The following is a 25250-nucleotide window of genomic DNA, read 5'->3' as shown; positions in this document are numbered from 1 at the left end:
AGTTACCTGACTTAAGGCTTTTTAAAATATCTACTTTCTCCTTTCACAGGAAAGAAATGTAATAAAGCACACTAATAGAGGAGACATCATGTACAGTTACTCGTTTTTTTTTTAAACTGTGTTCAGATATACACTAAATGGAAATAAAATCCTCCAAAACATGTACAAGTCAAGTGAAATGACATTTAGCAATCATTTTGCAGTCTCTTTGAGGTTTTATATATATGCTTACATAGTACCTAGCAAAACACAGCTCTTGTCCATGTCTGAAGTTTCTGTAACATGTATACACGATGCTAGCAGCAATAGATACTATCTTGTCAGCGGTATTCTGGTCCTTCTGTGACCTTATTGCTAAGGCTACTTTGTTACATTACACTATTCATAGTAATATGAAGAAAGCTACAGAACTGCCACCACGGAAATAACATTTTCCCCAGCAGTTTGGCCATTTATGTCTCAAAGCTACTCTCGTTATTTTCTTTTTTCCTCAGTAATTAAAACATTTTGTCCTGAGGCTTCTAAAAGTCTTAACAAACACCTTGCTAGCCTTGTCCAGCTCACAAGCAATTAGGCCGAAAAAAATATCTTTTGGGAACTGAATTTGAATAACGTGTAATACCACCTATACCTCCAATATTTTTGATCTACAGGGCTGTTATTGCAATAATGACCTAGTAATACAGGATGTTACCCTGTAGGCCAGTAGATACAGTATTGCCACTACTAATCATGAGCCACAGGCTTTCAGTGAGTCTGCAAAGCCTTGGGACTGAGGCTGACATGTCAGACTTGCTTTGCCTGAATTCATCTAGACCTGTCTGGAGCTTTGTCTTAACTTGTTTAGATGTAACATCAATTTTTCTTATCAGGTGGCTATGCCTTATTTCATTTACTTTTGTTTACCTCTGTACTGAAAAATAGATTTGATGTATACTGTAGTAACAAGAAGTCATTCTGTACAGAATGAAAGATTTATCACTGTAATCTAATGCAGGAATACAGGCCTAGTATGACAGCAGAGGCCTTGAAATCAATTCTTATCAACCTCTCCATTTGAATGCAAACATACAAGAGCGGCTGTAGAAGCTTTGTAGAAACTGGAGTGCTACACAGTATTTGTAACCTGTATTTGGAATCTATCAAGCAAAAGTAAAAGCAGACTTCACTCAGAGAACTGGACAAACAGTCCTGGCTGCACGTTCTACAGTTCTGCAAGTGACTTTTTGTATGGTGAAAGATCAGCTCTTTCATGTGGAGTTTGAGAGCTAAGATGGAACCTGTATTTTGAAATTATATGAATCTTTCTTTGACACTTGTGCCAAGAATAAGGCTGAGTAGCCTAGTGTTGGATATGGTTTGATACAGAGACTTCTACTTGTGATGAAGGTATATTTGAAAAATATATGGTTTATTTTCCCATGGGGTACTCGTGCTTTTCCACAGAGGAAATATATTTACTTATCAGCCAATTGATGGAATCTACTCTGCACCACGATCCACAGACTGAGAAGTTCTGCTTTAATGGATGCAATTGCAGAAACAGCAAAGTCAGCACTGATACCATCCTAAAGAACAGCTAATGCTGAGCAGGTCAACATTTTCGATATTTTGAGAAAATCCAGTATCAACATGCAATTGGAATGTAATGAAATTTATGTATAGCTTTGAATGTCTGTGGTTTCTTGTGCCAAACACTTAGTATATAAATATTAAAGTCACTGCATACTTTTAACACTGAAGTCAGAGTAATGATGTCACTAAATCCTGTATGATGAATTAACTCTGAATCTAACTCTGATTCACAGGTAATAAATGTCCAATACCAGACAGTCTTTGATTAAACCAAGTCTCTTTTGATGACTTTTGAAATAAGGCAGAAAATATATGAATTAAAAAAACAGGATAAGAGTGAAAGAATGAATTTTGACAAGTGCCAAATTTGCAACTCCGGAGAACTAAAATGACATTCCTGTGGATGTTATCATTCTAAAAGCCATTTGCTTGTATATATTCCTCTTTCTGAAGGAAAACAAAGATTCCCCCTCCACCAGCTATTTTTTGTCACCTATAATTATTTCTCACATAGCTATAGATATCATTCCACAAGGCAGGAGGGACAGAAAAAGGGGAAACTGCAGATTCCAACTGTCAGATCTTGCGGTGTCAAACAGTTTACTGAAAGTAGGATGTCAGTTACTTCTGGAATGGCAGTGTATAACTGAGTGTACAGGCTCTTCATTTCAACATATGTCAGCATGTCTGAAATTTCATAGCTCAATGATCTAGAAGGAAGTTGTATTTGTATATAAAGTATTGATTGTATTTAGTGGAAAATGACACTAAGTGTCTAACATAGGAGTATAAGACACAATAAGGCATTGGCCCCGAACCTGATCCCTTGTGGGTAAAGAAACCTTGGAACTCGGTTTATGCGGTGGTGTATTTTATGCTTTCACCTGAAAGGTTGTTGACCCTTGCTTTAAGATATGAAATACACCACCTTAGCATTAGATGTGTAACCCGAGAACTGACTTTGAAAACTGACAAAATGCAACATGTAGTTCTTCCCCCCAACATATTGAGTGACAGTTAATTTGTTTTGATTGACACTTCACTGTTAAAATGTAGCACTTATAATAAAGACAAAGTTTTACACTAAATGGTTTCTTAATCCAATGCTGCAAGACATGCTTAAACATGAAAATGCCTGTTACAAAAATTTTTATTCAAATGAAGGCCTGGAGGAAAAGCGACCAGAACACAACTGCATTGGGAAAGGAAGGCAAAAGGCTCCACTATTGGTACAAAGTCTGTGAACATTGTTTAAAAAGCAAATGATTTATTAGAACTTGCTGCTGAGGCTTCTCAGTGTGCAGGGACAACTCCTCCTTATGCTGGTACCAGAATGCCAGTCACCACAGTCTGAAAAATGTCCAGAATATAGAGAGAGTACCAAAAGTCTTTCATGTGTTTCATGAAAGGCAGAAAAAAACCTAAGAAAAACAATTGTATCATTTGGAGAAAATAAGTGAGGAAAGCATTTTTTTTTCCCTTTTGTGAAGTGATTGTTTTCTTTAAAAAAGCCTTTTCTGACAGCTTCTCAAATTGCATTATAAGTTCTGAGTGTTCTTTCTGGGGGAAATTAAGGTTGTTTGCAGTTGCTGCTGTTGTAATCTGAAGGCGCTTTTTCTTTTGTCAGTAAAGGATGAATGCAAAACCAGAAGAGTCAGGAAATTGAATTTTATAGTCTTTCTGTAGCACTACCTCTAATATTCAATTCCATTAATGAAAGAATGTGACCCCATTACACAGTGTTATTTATTCTGGGGATTGTATAACCAGTTTTGGGGGCCACTTAAAACTCTGCTTCTGGTGGCCTTTCTGGTCCTAGCCATACAAGAGAGCTCCAAAATGTTAGGTTGCTCTTGGAGATTTGTTTAAGTACACGGGTATACAGTATTTTGTAGACAAGGTAAAAGAAGCCGTACTACCTTGGGCTTATCTTCATGCTAACACAGCTACTTGTCACCTCACTCAGAGCTTGCTTGTGTCCAGCCAACTGGAACACCTACTGGAGAAAACAGAAAATATTGAGGCATATTAAAAAAAAAAAAAAGACATAATAATGATAAAAGCAGCATCTAGAAACACCACACTGCTGCTTTTCTTCAACATTTAGCCTCTTTCTGGTCTCATTGAGTTAGGATGATGATCTAACAGCATCTTTGTGTATCTTAATTGTGCCAAGAAACAGTAGCATTGCTGCTCTCATAGTAATGCTCACCTTTTTGTGTTTAAGGATGCAGATAACACTTTCCAAAAAACTGTGAGCCTGCTAACTCATACCATTGAAAATTAAACTCATCTATTTCAAGTGGACACTTAAATATTTTTTTATAAATTTAAATAAACCAGTTCATCATTCATTGTGTCACTAATTTGCTGCTTTCATAAATAACTGTAAAGGACAGCCTGAGTTGGATTTCTGTTACTTTGGACAACTGTATCTGCCCCTGGCCACTGCTGATTTGATGTCACTACTGGAAAACTTTATGGGGTAGGTAATGAATGGTGTGCAAAACATCAGAGTATTCTGCAAAGCTAGCTTTCTTGGTTTTTTTCAAACTTGTATTTCTTACCAACCCAATAAATTTAATTGAGAATTTGAAATTTTATCTTTATGAAGTTAGTACACATTTATAAAATACAGTCCCTTCCAACTGGATAAAAGGGGAGTTAAAAAAAAATAACCCAAACACCAGGAGGTCAATTAAGGAGTGGAAAACTTGTCTGTGGCGGCTGTAGAATCTTCACCTCTAGGGCCTTTTGAGACTAGGCTGGAGAAAGTCCCAAGTGATGTTGTTGGAATTCAGCGATGACTGTGCTTTAAGCAGGAGTTTGGAGTAGAGATTTCCACAAAAGGATCTCCTTCCTTTCTGACCTGAATGAGTCTGTAGTTCTGACTCTTAAAACTAAAGAGTTCTGACTCTTTACTAAAACTCTTGCATTCAAATTTCTCTCTGTGTAAGCAATAAACTCCTAAACCCAGATTTTCAAGACAAAAACATGATGCATTTGTGTTGAGGAATGCTAGTGTTCAAGTATCTACAAATTTAACATCTTGGAAAGTAAAAAAAAAAAAATATTAGTCATTTATTTTGAATGTGGGGATGAGGGGACAGAAAGGAAAAAAATATATATTTTTTATTTCTGAATCTTAGAAAAAAAAAGCCTGCACATTTTTATCGCCTTGACTTGCATGACTCTGTTAAACCTCTGCTCTAGAGATGTTCGGCTTCAAGGGCCTGGTCCATCAGGGTAAACAGACTTTAAAATAGCTTTTCTCTTTCTTTGAGGGGGATTCTGTGCTGACAGGGACAGGTGGGCTGAACAGCCATGAGATATTAGAATTGTTTCCAGTGAAATTGTTCTTGTCACTTCTGTGTTCAATGTCACTAGAAAATATGTATTTTTCTCTGCCTACCCTGACCGGAACTGAGAGCAGTGTTTCTTAGTTCTGAGAGGAAAACATATTTGAAGTTATATCGTTATTTCACCATCTGGTGACTGATGTGCAGATTAATAATTGGAATGTACTAGAGAGCTACAAGGCAAATAGGGAAGTTTAGTTTGCCTACAAGTTTTATAGACCTGCTGCATAAAGAGTTCTCCTATGTCATTACCCAAGAGTGAACTACAAGTCTGGTCAATTTAAACAGGATGTAGCAGCCCAGCCACCGCAGACTTGCTTTTGCAATCCTGACGCTCCCATCTGCTACAATTGCATGTTGACCAGCATATCCCAGAAAGTCTTCTGGGTTTTATACAAACCACAACCCACATAGAGAACTTACCAGGCCGGCCAGTATTACTGCCAGTATTACTTTTAAAGTTTCACCAGCCTCAGAAAAAAACAGTACTGCTACTGTCATCAAGAAAGTGTGCTGCCATATTTGCTTACTGTGCCAATTCTTCCACCTGTTTCCAAGTTCATTAATATTTCCTAGCTTATACTAATGACAGCAGCAAAAAGGCAGTAATGGATCGTGTAGGAAATTGCTGCTAAATTTCTGCTTTTCTCCTAGATCCCTTTTGAACATCTTCCGCTTCCCCAGTCTTTCTTCCCAACTCCTTCCCAGACCCATTTGGATGAAATTGGACTGTCACCTTATCTACTCAGTGAGACCGCTGTGACCACCCACAGTGGCCAGATCTTTCCCAGATTGTCAGTGTTCAGTCATGAAACGAGCATGGTCTCAGACCCTTCAGGTGTACTGCACATACAGTGCCAGGTCCACCATGACTCTTCAAGAAAAAGAACCGGCCTTGAGGACTTTATGGACCGAAGGCCTTATTTTTTTCTATTGAAAGATACAATAAACAATCATTCCCTATTCACCAGGTACACTGCACAGCCTACAAAAAAATGTTTTCTCTGTGGCTGGCTTCAGTGCATCACAGACACCAGTCGCAGACCTTGGGTCTCCCCCAGTGCTCTTGCTGCCCAGAGGCACATCAAGCCCTGTTGGTTCTGCATGGTGGCACCAGGCACTATGGCTCAGTTGGACCCAGAGCCAGTGGCAGCAGCGATCAAGGCAGGTGGTGCTTTTGCCAGACAGCAACCAGCTCATTAGATATGGTAAGACCTGAGATTTCATCAGTGAGGTTCAGGGATTTTTTTTTTCCCCCACTTGTGATCACAGCCTCTGGCCTCAGAAAAAAAGGCTGGCTCTGGATCAGTCTGTCTGGTTTCAGCGGGAGCTGGCTGGTAACTGCCTCTGTACTCACTGCCCACACCGCAGAACCCCTCTCGTGTCTGTAATCACAGGTTGTAATTATGCCTGTGCTTCACCCATGCTGCTTGCCTTGGCCAGACGCTTAACAGCTGCTATCCTGAAGCAGCGTATTGTCTATGCCAGAAAGATCTTAATACCTTGCTGTTCAGGCAAAGTGGGAGGAGGAAAGGAGAAACCTCTTCAGCTAAAGGCTACTGAGATGGTATTTTGAAAGCAATACTACTTCTTACAATTCAGTCTGAAGATAAGCTCTTAAGGGGGGGGGAGGGAAGGAAGGGTCACCTCTCTCTTTGGAGCATTATTTCAGAATTGACTGAAGGCAGATTTTGAATAGTATGAGTCTACGGCGTCACCTGACAGACACATGGCCCTGAAGAAGGGCTTACGGGCAGCCACCACAGCCTGAGAGCAAGCCGGCCACCAGACAGAGGCGGGCAGACCCTGACGGCTGCCTCAGGCTGCTGCTCTGTGCGTGTCTCTGCGTGGCGGCGAGAGGAACGGCAGAGCTACCGCAGCAGCTTACCGCGGCACCCCTTTCCGCCCCGCAGCTGCTAACGGACGCCATGACACGCCAGGGCCGGTGCGAAGCCGCAGGTCCCAAACCCCCAGCCCCAACGTCCGCTTTCCACCCTTCCCGCCCACGACACCTCACCCCAGGGCCCCGCCGGTGTCGCGAGACTTGAAGCCCCAGCCCCCGCCTCAGCTCTCGCGCGATTTGCCCCCTTGCTTCCGTGTGCGCGCGGCGCTACCGCGTCCCTGCGCGCTGCGATGGCGGCGCCGGGCTGTGAGGAGGTGCGGGCGGCCGGCGTGGGGCTGGGAGCCGGCCTGCCGCAGCCCGGCCTCCCGCCTCACCCCGGCGTGGCGCGGCGGCGGGGCCGCACGCTGCTGGTGCGGCATCTGCCCGCCGAGCTGACGGCGGCGGAGAAGGAGGATCTGCTGAAGCACTTTGGGGCAGTGTCTGTGCGCGTCCTGTCGGACCACGGGCGGCTGGTGAGGGCCGGGGCCTGGGGCGGCGGCGGTGGGAGGAGAGACCTGCTGCCTGCCGTCCCGAGCCGTTTGCCGCCCCTCAGGGCGGGCCGCAGGGAGGGGGTGAGCGGGCCGCAGGGAAGGGGTGAGCGTGGTTGCCGGGTCAGGGCGCTGCCTTTTCCCCGCCCGGGCCGGAGCGGTGGCGGGCGAGCACCGCTGGGCCCAGGCGCGGTGGTCGGGGAGCGTCTGACAGGGGGGCCCCGTCTCCCCACCGGCTGCAAGTCCCCTGCCCTTGGCCGCGCTTCTTGGTAGGAATAAGGCAGTGGAAAAGCAGCGCAGGAGTGTCTATTGGAGGTGTAGGGATGCAGTTTCACAGGTCTGTTTCTTGAGATTTTTTTTTTATTTTTTTCTTTCTCTAAATTACAAAAACGTGGGAGTATCTGTCAGGTGACGAATGCTGTTTGGGAAGAGGCTTATATCCCTGTAGGACTGCAGATAAACGATGTCTGCACGTTGAGTCAGGGTCATGCTTTCTTTTACTAGAGAGATTGACTTTATGACAATTTTTCTGATAGCCGCTATTTTAATGGTATTAATGTTTTGGGGTTTTAATATCCAGTCATGTGACAAGTATGTTAAAATGAGATGAACTGTGTGTTCTGTGAGGATTTGATCTAATTTTGAAAGCTTAAGCATTTTTCTATACTTAAAAAGTAAGGGAAAATATTAGTTAGAAACCATCCAAATTTTCAGAGCATGACAATAGTTACGACATTTGTGGCAGGAAAAATAACACTTTCAGGAGTTGCTGTGATGAAGATGTTCTGCTGAGAGGTGCTGAAATAAATTTCCTTTTTTGAAAAGAGGTTTAAACTTCTTTATCAATACATACCTGCTTGCAGTTTATGATGCATTTTGCTTACTAGAAAAAAATGACTGCTTTCCTGTATTCCTCACACTGCTGAGTTCCTTTCTTAAATTTTGAATGCAAGAGGTGCTTGTCCTAAATTCTCCAAAAAAATTTCCTTAGTCCTTCACCTTTGACACGCATAGGAGTTAAATGACTACTATGTGGAAGCTTTCAAATATGTAAACTTGAATTTACAAATTACTTGCGGATATATGTTTTACATGAAATGTCTCACCTTTTTTACTTGAATTCAGTATGACAATTTTTTTGTTTGTTTGTTTTGGTTTTTTTCTAGAAACATACTGCGTTTGCCACCTTTCCCAGTGAAAATGCAGCTGTAAAGGTTTGTATTGAGTTTGAGCGCTTTTAGCAAAGCGCTTTTCTGAGTTGCCTATTGGGCTCTAAAATGTTTTATACATCATCTAGTACTCAGTGTTGGGAAAAAAAATGCATAGCGATGTAATATTAGAGTTCTGTTTCAGCTTCAGGAGGTGGTTGAAGAATTTGATAAAATGAACATTTCTGTAGAGTCGTAAGAAAGGTGGGTTGGAAGGGTCTTGTGGAAGTCTGCTGATCCAATCTGTCATTTACAGCATGGCAAACTTCCATGAGTTGAGACTGATCAGGGCCTTGTCTAGGGTATGTGTGCATTTATAAACTATAACCTAAATATAATTTACTTGTCTCCTGCATAATTGCATATTTGCCATAAAAATCAGACATAGTCATGTACACAATTCAAGACTGCCTAGAATGATCAGCTATGATAAGAAAAAAACCCTACCATGTTAAATGGGGGACATGGATGTCAAAAAGGTAATACTAATAATGCTTTTTAAATATGAATCTGGTTAAAAAGCCTGTGTTCTGCAATTCCCCCTTTATGCCCTGGGTTTTTTTTCATGTTGCGTTTATTTTTTTTAGGCCATGCTGTAAACTACTCCAAAAAAATAACAAAGGCTAGGTGAGGTGAACAGTGGTGAATTCAGGTTGCTTTGTGTCAATTGTTAGCGCCTGTGAGGATGTGGACTTGCAGAATGTTGGAGCTTCCTAGAGTCACTGTCAAGAATCTTGATTTTAAAATTCCTAGCTATTACTATTGCAGTTCACGAGCAAAAGGTTGGTTACCTGAAATAACAGAGATTATTAGGTTACGTAATAAGTACCTTTGTAATGGCTGCAGTCTCGCTACTGCGTTCAGATGACCAGAGTCTCTTCAGTGGTTCTAGCTGCCCAACCTGATATTTTTCCTACCTGCTAGCAGGAAAGAGGCTGCTAAATGCAGGGCTGCGAATGCAGGAACTACCTGTGTCTGTACTGGCGCAGGCTTAGCTTAAAGCAGTTGGGACTGCATCCTATGACTGATTTGCCAACCAAAGAAAAAACAGTTATGCTTTGAAATAATTCTGATGGTTTTCCTCTTCTCTTTCTTTCTTTTCTCTATTATAATTATTTGAAGGCTTTGTCAAGACTGCATCAGCTGAAGCTTTTAGGTCACACTTTAGTGGTTGAGTTTGCGAAGGAGCAAGATAGTGTGCAGGTACTTAGCCAGCCTTCTGTCTCAGAGAATTGTAAAAGGTATGTGCATAATTATTTAGTTTCTATGTTTGTGGTCAAGGAAAAGAAATTCCTTATTCATGATACTTTTGTAGTGCTGTTAAGTCTAAGGCTAAATCATAACCATTTAGAAGTGCTAACACTAACGGTGACTGCATTCCTCCCATTAGTATTGCTTCATTCAGTATCATCATGTAATAATTCCCATCCTTATTCCTATAGTTATTAATACCTTTAATCAGCAGATGGTCCTGTTGGTTCTCGTTTACAGAGCAAGACTCCAGTCTGTGTAAGCTGACCTCTGTGTTGCACAAGTTCCCTGTGTTTAAAAAATTCTTCTACTTTTTTTTTGTGTCAGGATTATAGTTTTCTTTTGCTGTTAAACGATGCATGCAGTGCTTTGCTGATGTTTCTTTCCGATCTAATCGAGAGGCAGAATTGAAACCTGCTAGCATAACTGTGTAAGGCTATGCTATTACAGCCAGTGGCTTCTAGACTGGAGCTGATTTGCGTGTATCTAGTTTGATGTGTGAGCAGAAAAACCAAAACTGTCCGAGTCTCTCTTCAAAAGAATATGTAATATTTAAAAAATAAAAAATATAAAAATCAACATATCCTAATGCTAGTGTGACCAAGAACTGTGATAGTTTGGGTTTCGGTTGTCTGTCAAATACTTAATTAAAGAAATAAGTTGTATAGTTAGGCTTTCAAGTTTACCTGTGTAATATGTAACTAAGTGATAGAAGCTATGTGATAGTGCTTAATTAAAATCAACTATAGAGGTTTTAAGTTATTTATTCCCCTCTTGAATATGAACAAATCAATATTTAATATCTTTGATTTTATACAGTCCCCGAACAAAGAGCAACATGAAATAATTTTAGTTATTCTCCTGTGAGTAGAATTAAGTCAGAAGTGTTTAAATATAGGGAGATTTACTTAAATCTGCCTAAATATTTATGTAGGCCTTAGAAGTCTGGCTACTGTAAGTATCCACATGTATTAATTCTTAAGAATTAATAACGGCTGAAGTAATGCCATATAAAAGATGTTTAAATTCTATAGTAATCCGTTTCTTACATTTTTTGATATATGAGATTAAACATATGTCATACATTATGTATACTTAAATTTTGCCATCTTGTAATTAATGCTAAATTACTTTTCAGATCAGAAGAACCAGTGAAAGAAGAAGAAAAGAAAGAACCAAACTGTGTTAAAATAGAAAATGGAATTGCACCCAACCATGGGTTTGTGGGTTTTTTTGTCTTATTTTATTTTTCTACAGTTTATTTTGAAAAAAGAGTTATATACAGTGTTGAACAAGAGAGAATACGGTATGCTGCATTCTCTCTTGTTTTGTTTTATAGTATGCTACTATCCTGCCTCCATAGCTTTAGGAGTTGTCATAAAGATGAAATTTTAGTTCAAGTTTAGAACCCTCACAGTTGAGTAGCAACTGGTGCTTTGAGACATGAAGTTGTGGGTTGCATACTAGCCTTCTAGCACTTTCTCAGGAAGTGTTTGAGGACTGGGTAGGTTGTCCCAGTGGTCAGAGCGAAATACTGTTGACTTGTTTTTCCAGAGGTTTCTTGTTCTTTTTTTCCCCTCCATTTGCATCTTTGCATACATGAAGAATAAATTTCTTTTTGGGCTAATGAATCCAGCACTTTGAGCACTGAGTTTATGATGTTTATACAGCATGCTGTGCCATGCTTTTAGTTTGACATGTTGATTGTTTCTTTGTGCTTCAGGCTTTCCGCATGTGTTGGTGCTTTCATTGTGCCCAAGCCCAGTTAAGTCTGACATGCATTAGGGGACTGCTCCCTGATGTCAAAGACATAATGTAAATGGCCCAAAAATGTTCTAGGGAAACTAATGATATTTCAGTGATACTTCAGATGTAATGAATAGTTAAACCTCTAGTAATCATTAATTGTTATCTTTCATTATCTGATGATGGTGCTAAGATTCCTTGTTTTTAATCTTTTTTTCCTCAGCCTCACTTTTCCCATCAATTCTTGCCTCAAATATTTGTATCCACCACCTTCAAGTACAATTCTAGCAAATATAGCAAATGCCTTGGCAAGTGTGCCCAAATTTTATGTCCAGGTAAGTAAAAAAAATGGCAAAAAAAGAAAGTATGAAAATAAAACATTTCCTTTTTCCTCTTTTAATTATCCATAAAAATAACTTTTGTCATAGCAAATATTAAGTTAGTTTTCCTGTGATAGTGTTAACCAATGTTAATTTTTTACTAGGTTGAGATAATAAGATTTAATTGACACTGAAGACTTAACTGGATATGATCTTCCTAATTAGATGTGACTTGAGTACTTGGAATTTCAGTCTGAGATGATGCTTTACTTTTTTTGATTAGCCTATTTAGAGTGTTGCTCATATTAACCATTAGTGTTGGATCTTAAGTGCAGGCTTTCACGTTGTTTAATAACCAATGTAGTTGTGTCTTCATTAAAACTATGCTGATTTACACCTGCCAGAAGTTATTTGCTATGATATGTAGCAAGGAACTATTTTCATTTAATTATTTATTTAAAGGAAAACTTACTTATCTTGAATCATTTCAGGTACTTCATCTTATGAATAAAATGAATCTTCCTCCACCTTTTGGACCAATTACTGCTCGCCCTCCCATGGTAACTTTTTTAATATATGTTTTAAGTACTGTAAAACGGATTCAGAATTTAAAATGTTAGCAACATGATAGGAGATCTAAGTTCCTAAAAGTTGGAGAAATATCTAGACAACAGCAAATACTGCTGCATTTCATTGGGTAAGATGTGCATGTTAGTCTTCTAAAGAAATCTTTTTATCTATACTCATGTATGCATGTATGACAGTAGCACTGGAATATTGCAAACTGTTGAGTATAAAAAAAAAAAAGAGAGGTTATAGCATTGTGTTACAGATACAGGAAATAAAGAATACCATTAGCCTGTTGCCTTACAAAGATGTGTTAAGTTCTTTGATCCGTGTGTTTCTTTGGAGTTCTGATTAGATTCAGATTGTTAATGAGACTATACAGTGCTTTTGGATTTAACTTGCTCTGTCTTCGGGATGCTTTTTCAAAGAGGCAGGGTTGAGGGAAATTGTGAGAGGCTTAGGGGGAGCTGTTTCTGAAGACGAATAGAAATACTGGCTCTGTGGTCTCAGTTCTCTGTTGCTGTGATAGAGTAGTTGAACTGACTGCTACTGAAGATAGAGCAAGTGAAGACTTGAATTAATAGTGATAGCTACAATACTTGGATGTAGTGAAGTTTTGCTCCACTACACTTTGTGTTTACCCTGACAGAACACCTGTTTCTAATAACAGGGGAGCTAGCTGGTAAACAAAAATAGGAAATAAATTCTGGGAATAGTTTTATTCATTGCCTAGTATTGGGCCAGGTTAAGCACCGTGCATTTAATGGTCAAGCAAAAAAGAGTAGTAAGGTGAGAAGCCAGTCCTCGAAATTCCTAGAGCGGTTTCTAAAGGGCACAGAGTATTTCTAATGCCAGAAGACATCAGTGCCTTATGGAACTGATGGTACATAAAAGTAGCTGTTAAGCGTAGTAAGATTGTTACTACAATGGTTAGGAGATCATTTTGTACATAGGGGATTCTTTATATGTGTTTTTTGCAGTCTCAATGAAAAAACCTGACTCCTTTCATTAAATCCTCACTCCTTACAGAAATAGAAATGTAACTTTGATAGGTGGTGAAAGGTTCAGTGTAGAAATTCAGTCCTTAAAGTCCTTAAAGCTGAGTGCAAAGTCAAAACCCAGGGCTGTGGTTGCCTTTTTTTTTTTTTTTAAGTTTTTTAACTCCGCAAATTAAAAGAATGAAAACATTCACTGTTACGTTTCAGAAAGCAGCAAATTGTTTTCTTGTGGAAAGTTTTCATTAGCAATGTAGTTTAGCAAAATAGATCCCTATAAACATGCTTTAAAAAATGTTTCTTGTCATCTTCTAATTTTTTGCTTTGATTGTTTTTATTATGTAAGAGAAAACAAGGTATGTAATTTTTTTTAACTTTCCCTGTAATTAGTATGAAGAATATTTACCAGTGCCTGTGCCACCTCCCCCAATCCCACCTCTGCCTCCTGAAGAGCCTCCTTTGCCTGAAGAGGAAGAAGAGCATCTGATTAGTGAAGATGAATCAGAATATGAAAGTGATAATGAGGAGGAAAAGGAGAGGTATGGATTTTACAGTCATTTGAAAGCTTTTGGACTCTTTTAAAGGGTGCTCTTACTTTTCTAGCTTCTAGTTCAGCAAATGGTGGAATCTGTTAATGTTTGCAGTATATAGATAATCTTTCCAGATGCTTAAGGGAGCTCCAGCGTGACTTAAAAACAGGAGGACGGTGCTGTTTTGAAACACAGTAAGAGAAGGAAAATGGCCAAATGGTATGCAAATTATCATTTGTTCTCATGTCCAAAAAACAAAATCACAACAAAACAAAAACTTAGAATGAAGAGAGGGTGGAGATGGAAGGAAGCAATAATTAGTTTGTTTTCTGGATTCTTCATTTTTCCACATCTTTACTGAGTAAACTACTTAGCCTGAATCATATGTACACTCTGACTTCCAAAATGTTCTTTGTACATCAGTGTGTATTGCTAGGATTAATAATAATGGGAGGTTGTGTGTGCTGGAAATTCTCTTGCAGTTTTGGGACTGAATTGTAGCATAGCTGTTTGACTTTTTTTTAAAATCTTTACTACTAAATGAAGAAGCAATGTTCTTTATTTGCTGTTTAAACGGAAAAGTAAATCAGAAGGTCCCTATGCTATATTCAGAAAAATAGATGCATTTGGAAAAAGGCAGCCCTGTTGAGTGGAAATAGTATTATAAGAAAAGGTTCAGCTTGGTGCTTCTTAGTATTTCTGCGGCTTCAGTGTCTTAATTAGGTGCATGCTTGGGGAAGGAAGGGGCATCATTGAACTCATCATGATTTTGATCAGCCACCTAAGTGTGTGTATTGATTTGCTGTGTGTTATAGTTTATTAATGTAGTCTCGGTGTTAAGGTAGCTAGATTTATAACCATATTCCGAATAATTGTATTTCAGGGCCTTTAAGGAAGGGGGAAGGGTTTTCAAAATTATTATTTTCAAATAAACTGTAAACCACTCTGGTTCTTTTTTAAATTTTGTTTGAAATAGAATGACCAAGTTGATGGAATTAGCAACCCTTCAGCCTAAAAGACCAATAAACACAAAGAGGCGTGGTGTTAGAAAAAAACAAAGAATTAAAGACTTATTGAATGTTCCCGTGTGTACTCCCCACAGGTTTGTATTATTTCTGTGGTTTTTGCAGTTTTTCAGAAGATTATTCCTTTTACTAAACAATGTCCTCTGTATTGTGTTTGCTTTAGTGTTGCTGTTTTAAAACAAGCATTCTTCACTGATACGTAAAGTTGGTAGTATAGTTGGTCTCCCCTTATCCTCATGCTTGTCTTTATTGCTCTGAAGGTCGAAATGTTCATGTAATTTGAACTCAAGTCTGCTCGACAACCTTAATCTGTAAAGTGTGCCTTGTTCAAGTTCTGCACTTCTCTTGCTGTCAAACTAATAAGAATTCCTTTTTCATAAAAATGACAAACAGTATCATATCACAGCCCTGACAGAAGCAATCTGGATTTATTGGTTGGCATACTTCTTAAAATGAAAATTTAAAAGAATTTTAAAAAAGGATGATACTAGAAGAATAAAAACTGATTTGGTTTTTAATAATTTTGGTTTTTGAAACTGCAGTACTATGGCACAGTAGACACCAGGGTAGTATTTCTATGTAGTGATGATCAATTATGAATGCATTTTTATTAATAGCCACCTTCTTCCTCCAAGTGATTTGTTATTTTTTTTTTTATTTGGTGTTTTTTACATACTATGTGAGAGCAGGAGCAAGGCCAGTTATTTTTTTATATTTAAGTTACTGATAAAAGTTCTTCATAAATGCCTGTCTATACTGTAATGTGGTATGTAATTCTTGGTCTTGCTGTCGTTGCCAGCCATACCTACTGTATTTGCAGTTTTAATTATTGTTTTAAACAACTTGAACTATATTGCATGAAATTTATGAAATCGAGAACTTGTGTGTTTGTGGTAAACAACAGCATAAAATCTGTCTGGCAGAAATCTTGTATTTGACCATGCATTCATCGGTATGTGACTCTTTAGTTAATATGTTGTTGTTTTAAACAGTAATTTGCACCCTACGCTGTCACCTTCAGATGTCTTTGAGCAGCCACAGCATATAGGTCATAAAAAAATCGAGTTCCATATTAGTACTGACATCCCAGCCGTTCTTCAGATAAACTCAGAAAAAGAAGAAAAAAAAGGTAAGAGAGTTCGTACTTCAAATCTATTTAATATTAAATTCATGTGGTTTCAGTGTGTAGCAGGCTGCTAAAATTTAGGCCAGGGAATTCTTTTCTTCTTTTGTATTGGAGCTTTCGTAAATAGTATACGTCAGAGTTTGTTTAAGAACACCAACTTCCACCTTGTCTGCATTTGCTCTTTTTCCCATGTTGAAGCACAGAACTCTCTGCTTTGGTTACAGTAAAGGATCTAGAGTATTTTAAAGGTGTCTTTCTCTCCTATGTGATCTGTGTGTTTATGGTGAATTGCACTCTCTTTTAAATGTTAAGGTGTTTTTAGCAAATATGTTACAATGCATTCTCAGTATTATATAGTGTAATAATGGAATATATCGGGCTAATTTCAGATTTTCCTTTTCCAGCTCTTAGAGAGCAGCGTTCAAGTGGTTGCCAACTCCTCTGTGATGCACTGATTATCTACTATAAAAATGCTGGGCGATAATAGCAATGAGGTGTGATGGTTTCTTTTAGGGTTATGACAGTCTGTGTGTCTTGGTACTTTATAGTAATATATAGTTTCTGTGAATGAAAATTAGATAAACCACTGAAATGCGTACAGGCTTGAGCAGCAAGGCTAGTTTTACTTTAACTGATAACGTGCCATGGCTTTTATTTGTAGTACAGTTGATTTTGTAGGACCATATAGAGCAGGTGTGTTTGTCAAACTAGGGATTAAGACACATTTCTTTAAGGATCTGTTTGAGTTGCTTTACAAAGTCTACTATATTAAAATGGTACTGAAAGGAGTATACTTTTTTGCTTGTTGTTGATCCTTTTGTGAATAAATATACAAACCACTTATATAATGTGTTGAAATTTCAGACCTTTATGCAGCCACAGAAGAAATCAATAATACAGGCTTTGGAAGGATTTTCCCAGCTCCTAGCTCAAATGATAAAATGGAAACTGAAGAGGAGGAGGATGAAATACCATCAGAATTTATTTCTAGAAGGGATCTAGAAAAAAACAGACTTTCTAGAGAAGGTATAGCTGTGAGAATAAATTATCTAATAATAGCCCTTTGGTTTGTTGCAAAAAATAGTTTAAATAAGTATTCGTTTATTAATTGATCATATATCAAATTTAGTTACTTTATACTGAGCAAAAATATAAAGTAATTAAATGACCTAAAGTGTTGTCTGTTTTTCTGTCTTCTTCAAGAAATGGAAAAATTTTCTGTTTTCAAAAACTATGAGCCAGGTGATCCAAATTGCAGGATATATGTGAAGAACTTAGCTAAACAAGTTCAAGAAAAGGTAGGTAAACAAGCAAATTAAATATTTATCAAAAGGGCTTTTTATCAGCTTTCTCTTATACCTACCCTTTAATTTCAGGATCTCAAGTTCATTTTTGGAAGATATGTTGACTTCCAGTCAGAAGTAGAACGAAATATGTAAGTTAATTTCATACTTGGTTAAAATTAAACCTTTTATGTTAAATTCTATTACATTGGTGAAAATTCTGATTTAAAAACTAGTCATCTTTACTTTTTTGTTTATGCTTCTGAATAAAGAAAAAACGCGTTTCAACTGAAAATCTTCATTTATCACAAGTACAGAAATAGAATTATTTTTTGAATAATGTCCGAAGACCCTACTATTTTGCCCTTATATTTTTGTTACCAAATTTACAGTTTATTGGCTGAGAGACACAGTATGAACAGTGTAGATGATTGTGTGTATCTGATTGTTTTTGCATATGTCATATTTACTGCAGTTGCACACCAGTTTGGCATCCTGCAGTCTAACATTACTTTTTACTAAATGGTTTTCCCAGGCAAAGTGGTCTCCAATGACAGAATTCCTGCTTGTAGGCTCTGCTCGTTTCTGCATTTTCTCCAATTTATAGAATCATAGAATGGTTTGGGTTGGAAGGGAACTTAGAGATCACCTAGTTCCAACCTCCCTGCCATGGGCAGGGACACCTCCCATTAGACCAGGCTGCTCAAAGCCTCATCCAGCCTGGCCTTGAACACTTCCAGGCATGGGGCATCCCCAGCTTCCCTGGGCAACCTGTTCCAGTGCCTCACCACTCTCACAGGAAAGAATTTATTCCTAATATCTGATCTAAATTTCCCCTCTTTCAGTTTAAAACCATTACCCCTCATCCTATTATTACACTCCCTGATAAAGACTCCCTCCCCATCTTTCCTGTAGGTCCCCTTTAGGTACTGGGAGGCTGCTATAAGGTCTCTCTGGAGCCTTCTCTTCTCCAGGCTGAACAACCCCAACGTGAAGCGTGATAATTTATATTTGTACCGTGAAATATGAAAGTATGGTTAAACATGAGTAATTCCCAATTCTCAATTTTGCTTCTAGGTTTGATATACGCTTGATGAAAGAAGGCCGTATGAAGGGACAGGCTTTCATTGGACTTCCTAATGAAAAAGCAGCTGCTAAAGCTTTAAAAGAAGCAAATGGATATGTCTTATTTGAAAAACCCATGGTGGTTGTATCTTTTTCCTCAAACATTTACATTATGTTATTTGTAATCTGTCTGCCAATCTCTAGTTTTACTGTCATTGTATTCTAGGAAATACCTCAAGAAAACCAGGCAGCATAGCATAGTGTAATATTGTTAATTTTATAACTGAAAAATATATAGAGGCACCTTTTCTGAAATAGGAAAGGAAATGTGCTTTATTTAAGACAATAAAATTTGCTTCTCTAGTCATAGCTCTTTGATTCTGCAAACTCAATGCAAGAGATAATTTAGTTTGTATGACCACTCTATTTAAATTTAGTAGGCTTTTTCACTTAGTTGGGCTTGTGTTTGCAGAATCAAGAACATAAAGAAATGTTCCTCTCGGGGTCAGTAGTCTCTATTTAGACTTTCTCCAACTGGAACTGTCAATTACTGTTTGGGCCTGGGTAACATGTTGAGATTTCTGCACTTGTTGATTGCATTGCCCTGGTTTTTGTCTTAAGTTTTAAGTCTCTTCCTGTCCTTTCTTATTTTTCACTTAGATGTTTCATAGTTTATTTCCTTTTCTTTGTACTCTTGTTCATTTTAGCTTGTTTCCTCCCAAATACCCACTGAGATATCAAAGTTATGGAATTAACCTGCTGAGATGGAGGATTAAATATCAAGCATTTATCCTGCTGGAGTTATTCTGTTTGCACCTAACCCGTTTCTGGATAGTTCTCCTTACAATACCTTTACTTGGTATTGTAAAGTCTTGAGCAGGCTCTGAAAATTTTTTGTGCTGCAAATCAGCAAGGTCCTAATCTTTGACTAATAGACGCTATTGTTATAATATTTAATACTCTAGTAGAATTGATGCACAGATAAAGGCCACTTCTTAAACTATCTTTTGCTGAAATAATACTTATTTTTTGCTGCTTGATTGGCTTCTGTTTATCATTGACACTTGTAGTCCTTAACAGAATGTCAGCAATTTGCTCGTTCAGCTAGACCAAAACAGGATGCCAATGAAGGGAAAAGAAAAAAGTAGAACACTGCACAAGGTATGGATTCTCTGCCTGAAAGTGAAAATAAACAAATAGGCTGGGGGTTTTGTTCATTTGTTTTGTTGGCTTTTTTTGTTCGTTTTTATTTATTATCTTTTTAATGGCTGCTTTAGAAACAGCGGCAGTGGAGGGGGGACATTCCATACAATTTTATTTTCTTAAATGTGCACTTATATCAGAAAACCAGAATGCAAGTTATATAGTTGGTGTAAGTTTAAAATGTTGCTTCTTACTCTGTTATAAACTTGGAGACTGCCATTCCCCTAATCCTCATATCCTAGGGTAGTTGTCAGTTTCTCTGATCCTTAATCTGGGGAGCTGGGGAGAATAACTCTGTGGAATCTGATCACTTACCTTTTAGTAGAGTTGCCTCTCTTCTCTTTCCCATCTGTTCCTGCCATCATAAAGTGATTCTGAAGAACTGTTTCCAGCAATAAACTCACTTCTGCTAGCTCTGTAAAGGACCTTTGGCTTTCCTAACTTTAGAAAATTGACGCTTAGTACTGTGGCAGCATCCTTTAAACTTGCCTGATTTAAGAAAGAATATTGTGTCAGAAAGTGCTACTTAATGTTGCATTGATCAAGGCTTCCTTTGCAGAGTCCATAGGTCCTGATTTTCGGCATTATTGTCTACACTTGATGGGATAGTAACTTTTAACTTTATTTCCTATCATACACCTTTACTTCACTACTGCTTACTCTAAGTATTTGCTTTATATGAGAGTAACTCAAGCAAAGTCAGCTCTAATTTAACCGTGAGGGTTTTCATGGCCTAAAAACACTTGAGTAGTGAACTGTCTCAAATTAGCACATGAAGGTAACGGTGCAAGAATTGGAAGCACTTATTTCTCAATCTGCACCCTCTGATAGATCATCTAGATCAAATTTAAACGGTTGTTTAGCTTAATTACAGATTATAGTTGGGCATTCACTCTGGTTATGCCTTCACCCAAGACCAAGTGAACTCAAAGATTAGGCTGAATGCTCCTGAAATGTTCTGCTTACTCCATGATGTGTTTTTAATCTGTATGGTTTTGATCATTGTTACTTTGGAAAAAAACCTGAAGTTTGAAATAAAGGATGTGCACTGCTGGTTTTGATTTTGTAAAAGTACGGTTATTGTGAGGGTAGTATTGCTATTTATAATGGTTACTTTAATTGTAGGTTTCTTGTTCTGACAGTTGTCTAAGGATTTTTTCATCAGATTATATTTGAGCTTGTTTCCCTCACTTTCAAGATGCTCTTTGGTTTTACCAGTTCCTGATTTGAGTTATTGATTTGTGGCTTGCAAAAGCTCTATTTTGTTTTATCAAATTAAAGATCACTTTTTTTACAGGTATTCTTCTGTATTGCTCATTGAAAAGAGGCAAATGAGCCTTGGCTAAAGTATTCTATTAGGACCAAGGGTTTATGGGAATGTTTCAGTCTTGTTTCTTACTCTTCCTTGTTAGAAAAAAAACCCCTTGTATTTATATTATTTTATCCAGTGTCTAATAAGAAAATTACTATGGTTTCTTTGAATACAGAAAAGAAACTAATTATTTTAGCTGTTGGAAAGCCGTATAAATGAAGTCTGAACACTTTTATTCTTTTAGGAATTCCATATCTTTCCAACTACTTTTGTACATTAAATCTAATTCTGACTTCACTAAACACACTAAATAATACTTGAATTACATAAAGAAAATAACAATGTGTTATTTGGTTATTAATCATGTTGATGGTCAACTCAGAGGCTTTTTTTCAGAGTGAGTGAACACATACTTATGCAAGACTTATTTGTGCACTTGAAAGTCTACATGAGTTACTTTGGTGTCATTGGTTTAATGTTTCGCGGGCAGAACTTCTTCCTTACCTTGACCATTTGTATGTAGAGATCACAGAATGTGCCATAGACTAAAACAGATTTGTAGGCATCCGTGAGGTTTAATTAAAAACAGTTATTTCACTTCCCAACTAATGATGAAACTGAACGCTATTTCTGCATGACTATGTTTTTCCATTCCTGCTGAAGTACTCTGGTGAATGCTGATTTATGATGCAAAATTCCATGATAGAAATGTGAGTCTGTAAGGAAGAACAGTGTCAGAATCTCATTTGAAACATACATATACATAGAAAACAAGTTTATGCAAACATTTGAGGGACTTCAAATTTGATCTGTATTGTGTGTCTCAATGTTGTTGTTGTTGTTTTATTTTTTTAACAACTGAATTGACCTAAGTTAAATTCTTGATTATTTCTGAACAGGAGGAAGCTGTGTAAAATTCATGAATGCTATTGCAAATATTTTTATTATTTTTAGTATTTTGTCTGCAAAGGTTTTATCCTTTGTAGAGAAAATAATACATATGGTTTATAAAAAATACTGTGTAAATTCTTGCTGGCTGAAATGTCTTTTTTGTGATGGAGTGGCAAAAATTTCAGTTGGTATTTGGGGTGGCTATTTTTCCTGTAGCTAAAATACAGCTTTTTGGGAGACAGGCCATGTAAAAGAAACTGATGTTGAGAGGTCCCCGCTTCTTCATAGGGAAGAAGTGACTTGAAAGCCTGCATTGAATGAAAACGTGATTGGGTTTTGGACCTGATGGGAAAAGTGAATCTTTAAAATAGCAAAGACTTGAAGAAGACTTAATGACACAGGAAAGTCTGGTGTTGTCCTAGTAGTTCAAGTTATCAAAAAATGTATTTAATTTTGAATATGAAGTTTAGTGTTGGTGGACTCATCAGCTCTTATTAAATCTCATAAGTGGTCAAAACTGTATTTCATCAGAGGCATATTTGCTTTTGGTAGGTAGCATAAAGCTATGTGTATGCAATACTGAGAATTAAGTAAAATTAAACCACATTCTGCTGTTCTTCTTTAGAAACATTCCTGCGTAAATACTGCAGTAATACTGTCATGCAGAGTGTATCCTTTCTTGTTGTATCCTTTTTTTGTGCAATGTTTCCCATAGCACTCAACTGCATCTAAGTTTTTGTATAGAGTAGGTGTGGGGAGGAGTTTACATGTTTTAGAGCTTGAAATAATCTGGTAATTTTAAAAGAAAAGGGCACTTTTTCAGGGGGAAAAAAATAATCAGTTGTCTGTGTTGCGTGAATATACACAATGAAAGTTCCTAGTCTTAAAAGGTGGCCTCCATCTTCTTCCTTAGAGGTCACATAACTTGCTAATTTGTGGCCCAATTCCACTGAATTGTGTTCCACTGATGTGTGTCGAGCTGTGCTGAGCTAACACTGAGGATTTCGTCTTTTTTTTTTTTTTAAATAAATATAATAATAATACTATGTTAGTTTAAAATACATTGCAGAGCAATTCTTAATAATATTAAAGGGTCAACCAGTATTTTAGATCATTTGTTGATTACTGTTGTCCTGGTATATGAGAAACAACCTGTAGTTGACTTAGCTTGTACGTTCCTTACTTTTTCTTTCTGAGTAGAGAAGAAAATCTAACAATATCTTGCAATGAATTATTTGGAATTGAACTATTAATAACTATTAATCAATGCTACCTTTTTGTTGGTTGTTTTTTTGTTGTTTTTTTTTTTGTTTTCTGCACTGAGGTAGTGTTGCCTAACATTTCTCTTGTGGGTTTCATATTCCATTATTGTTTAACTTACTGTAATATAAAATTAATGCAGCCTGTATCTATTAAGTCAGATTTTTTTTCAGAAATTCAGCACTTTTCTAAATACTAAGCATCTTTCAATTTAGTTGTCAAAAGAAAGCATAACACTACTATTTTCTGGTTGTTCATACTTTTAACGTGCCTTTGTGATGTTCCAGGTCCCTTTTGTGTTCCATCTCTTTCAAGTTTTATCAAGCTGAGGGAAGAAGCAGTGTAATCATCAGGACTCTCGAACTGTGCGTAGTAGCATTTCTAAAGTATTTAAGGCAGAGTATAAACTTTCTCATCTTAAAGATTCCAGATCTCTTTAAACTGTCACAAGACTTATATGATAAATGTATGTTAGTTTGCTTGTAAAATCTCTAATAAATTATTTCCTTTCTCTTCATTTTGCCTTTTTCTGTTCATTTTGACTTTTGTTGTGGAGTTTTGGAGTGGGAAGGAGGAGGAAGACATGTTTGGGGGGGGTTTTGGGGTTTTTTTTGAAAAGGTGAACAGTCCAGTTATAGCTGTGCAGCGTGATTCAGATGATTCAGAGTATATATTCATATGCACCTCCTTGAGCGTGATGTTTAGTTGTTAGTGTTTTAAGGCTAAAAGACAAGAAAAATCTAAGGACAATCTCATTTTAGTGTAAATCGTCTTGGAGAGTGAGGAGGAGGACTAGTGCACTGTCATGAATTGGTACTGTGAAATTAGGCACTGTTTTTTCCTCAGTAATTAACTTTCATTGTTCATCCACATCTTGAAAAATATCACTGGTGAGCCTAAAGTCATTAAAATAAACATAGCAGTTAAAACAGTGTTAAACCAGTGTAGATGTGGTCCTTGCCCTGTTGAACTGTGTTTAATAAAATTCAGTGCTGTGGAGGTCACATAGCAAGATTTGTTACATACTAGGAAGTTTTGTGTAACTGCAAAACCACCTGAGAAACATGGCAATGATGTTTGCTAGGCAAGAGAATCCGATGGATTTAAGGCGAAAATTATTCCCTAATTCATAGTTGATGGTGTGATAACAGGCTGGTATAAAGATTTTTGTTCTGTCATGATTCCAGCTGCAAACAGCCTAAATCACTAGTATTTATTGCTGGACCAAAATAAGTGTATCTTTGCTCTTTTTTCTACAGGAACTGTCATATCAGATTACTTTAAAATGCTTTTACTGGAATTCTTAGTAGCGTATTTGCTTACATTCCCACGTGGGCCATATAGTTGTTTGTTAGTTTATCTTATCTGTATTTGGAGTAATAGGCCAGGAAAAATACACTAGAGAAGTTTTATGAGAACTTTTGAAGGGTTTATGATGCTTAGAGAGGGGAAAAAAAAGTGGCTTAAAATTTTTTTGGAGTGTTCTGTATAAAACATACTCCCCACCATCCAATACTGATAATCTACCAAGGAAACTTCTGCAGTCCAGTTGAGAGAACTTTTTTTTAAAGTCAGAAAGCAAAGCTTTCATTCCCTTAAATCAACTGGGGGGTTTTATACCCATTTCTGCTCGTTGGTATTTGGTTGGTGTTTGTTTTTTTCTTTCCCTTGGAATGTTTGCTCTGTTTGAGCTGACATTTCAGGTTAAATGACCTCTATTTTTTTAACAAATCATTATAGCTGGCTTCTGAGATCACACTTAAGCTGTGAATGCAGGCTTATTTCACAATTTTTCTTCATTAGCTAATGACACTGTAGTATTTCTTATTTAATTAAACTTTTGAATATAGTCACATCACTATAATTCTCAAGGTGAGGCTGACTCATAATCTAACAATCAGGAATTTTACTATGGTGCTCTTGTATAAATTGACTCCTTGATATAGCAAAGATCTTGTGATAGCAGAAGCTAGATTTGATTTATTTTCTGTATATAAATGTGAGTTGTGTGCTTTGTCAGAATTTTCTTTGAAAGCCAAATTCAGAAGGTCATTCTAAGATGCTTTTAATTTTAAAGAGATGGATTTTAAAAAAGCATGCACATTTCTCCAGTTCCTCAGTGTGAGCTTGATATATAAACTCAGCTTCAGTTCCAGTCTTTTGA

At 37.4% G+C, this 25250-nt stretch overlaps 1 protein-coding gene across 2 annotated transcripts; it reads left to right on the top strand.

The window, feature by feature from the left end:
- Positions 1-7013: 7013 nt before the first annotated feature.
- RNPC3 (RNA binding region (RNP1, RRM) containing 3) lies at positions 7014-23603 on the top strand. Of its 2 annotated transcripts, none has more exons than XM_074597746.1 (15): positions 7014-7289; positions 8471-8518; positions 9635-9753; positions 10902-10982; positions 11733-11844; positions 12321-12389; positions 13782-13930; positions 14898-15023; positions 15939-16075; positions 16937-17098; positions 17276-17370; positions 17449-17507; positions 18433-18565; positions 19509-19581; positions 23374-23603. In XM_074597746.1, exons 1-14 carry the CDS (start codon positions 7068-7070, stop codon positions 19566-19568), a joined length of 1572 nt encoding a protein of 523 aa, XP_074453847.1. In that variant the 5' UTR covers positions 7014-7067; the 3' UTR covers positions 19569-19581; positions 23374-23603. The 2 variants fall into 2 exon arrangements, with proteins under 2 accessions (XP_074453847.1, XP_074453848.1); XM_074597747.1 differs by lacking the exon at positions 23374-23603 and adding an exon at positions 22452-22585.
- Positions 23604-25250: the final 1647 nt, after the last annotated feature.

This window comes from Larus michahellis, chromosome 8 (genome assembly GCF_964199755.1).
Source record: "Larus michahellis chromosome 8, bLarMic1.1, whole genome shotgun sequence".
NCBI lineage: Eukaryota > Metazoa > Chordata > Aves > Charadriiformes > Laridae > Larus > Larus michahellis.
Note: the sequence above shows the minus strand (reverse complement) of the source record. Positions and strands in the feature narration are given on the sequence as shown.

What these genes read in the sequence shown, in the direction of transcription:
- RNPC3 (XM_074597746.1), top strand. Translation starts at nt 7,068, where the DNA reads ATGGCGGCGCCGGGCTGTGAGGAGGTGCGGGCGGCCGGCGTGGGGCTG. An exon ending in GTGAAAATGCAGCTGTAAAG is followed by an intron (nt 8,519 to 9,634) that starts GTTTGTATTGAG and finishes AATTATTTGAAG; the next exon opens with GCTTTGTCAAGACTGCATCA. An exon ending in TTACTGCTCGCCCTCCCATG is followed by an intron (nt 12,390 to 13,781) that starts GTAACTTTTTTA and finishes CCCTGTAATTAG; the next exon opens with TATGAAGAATATTTACCAGT.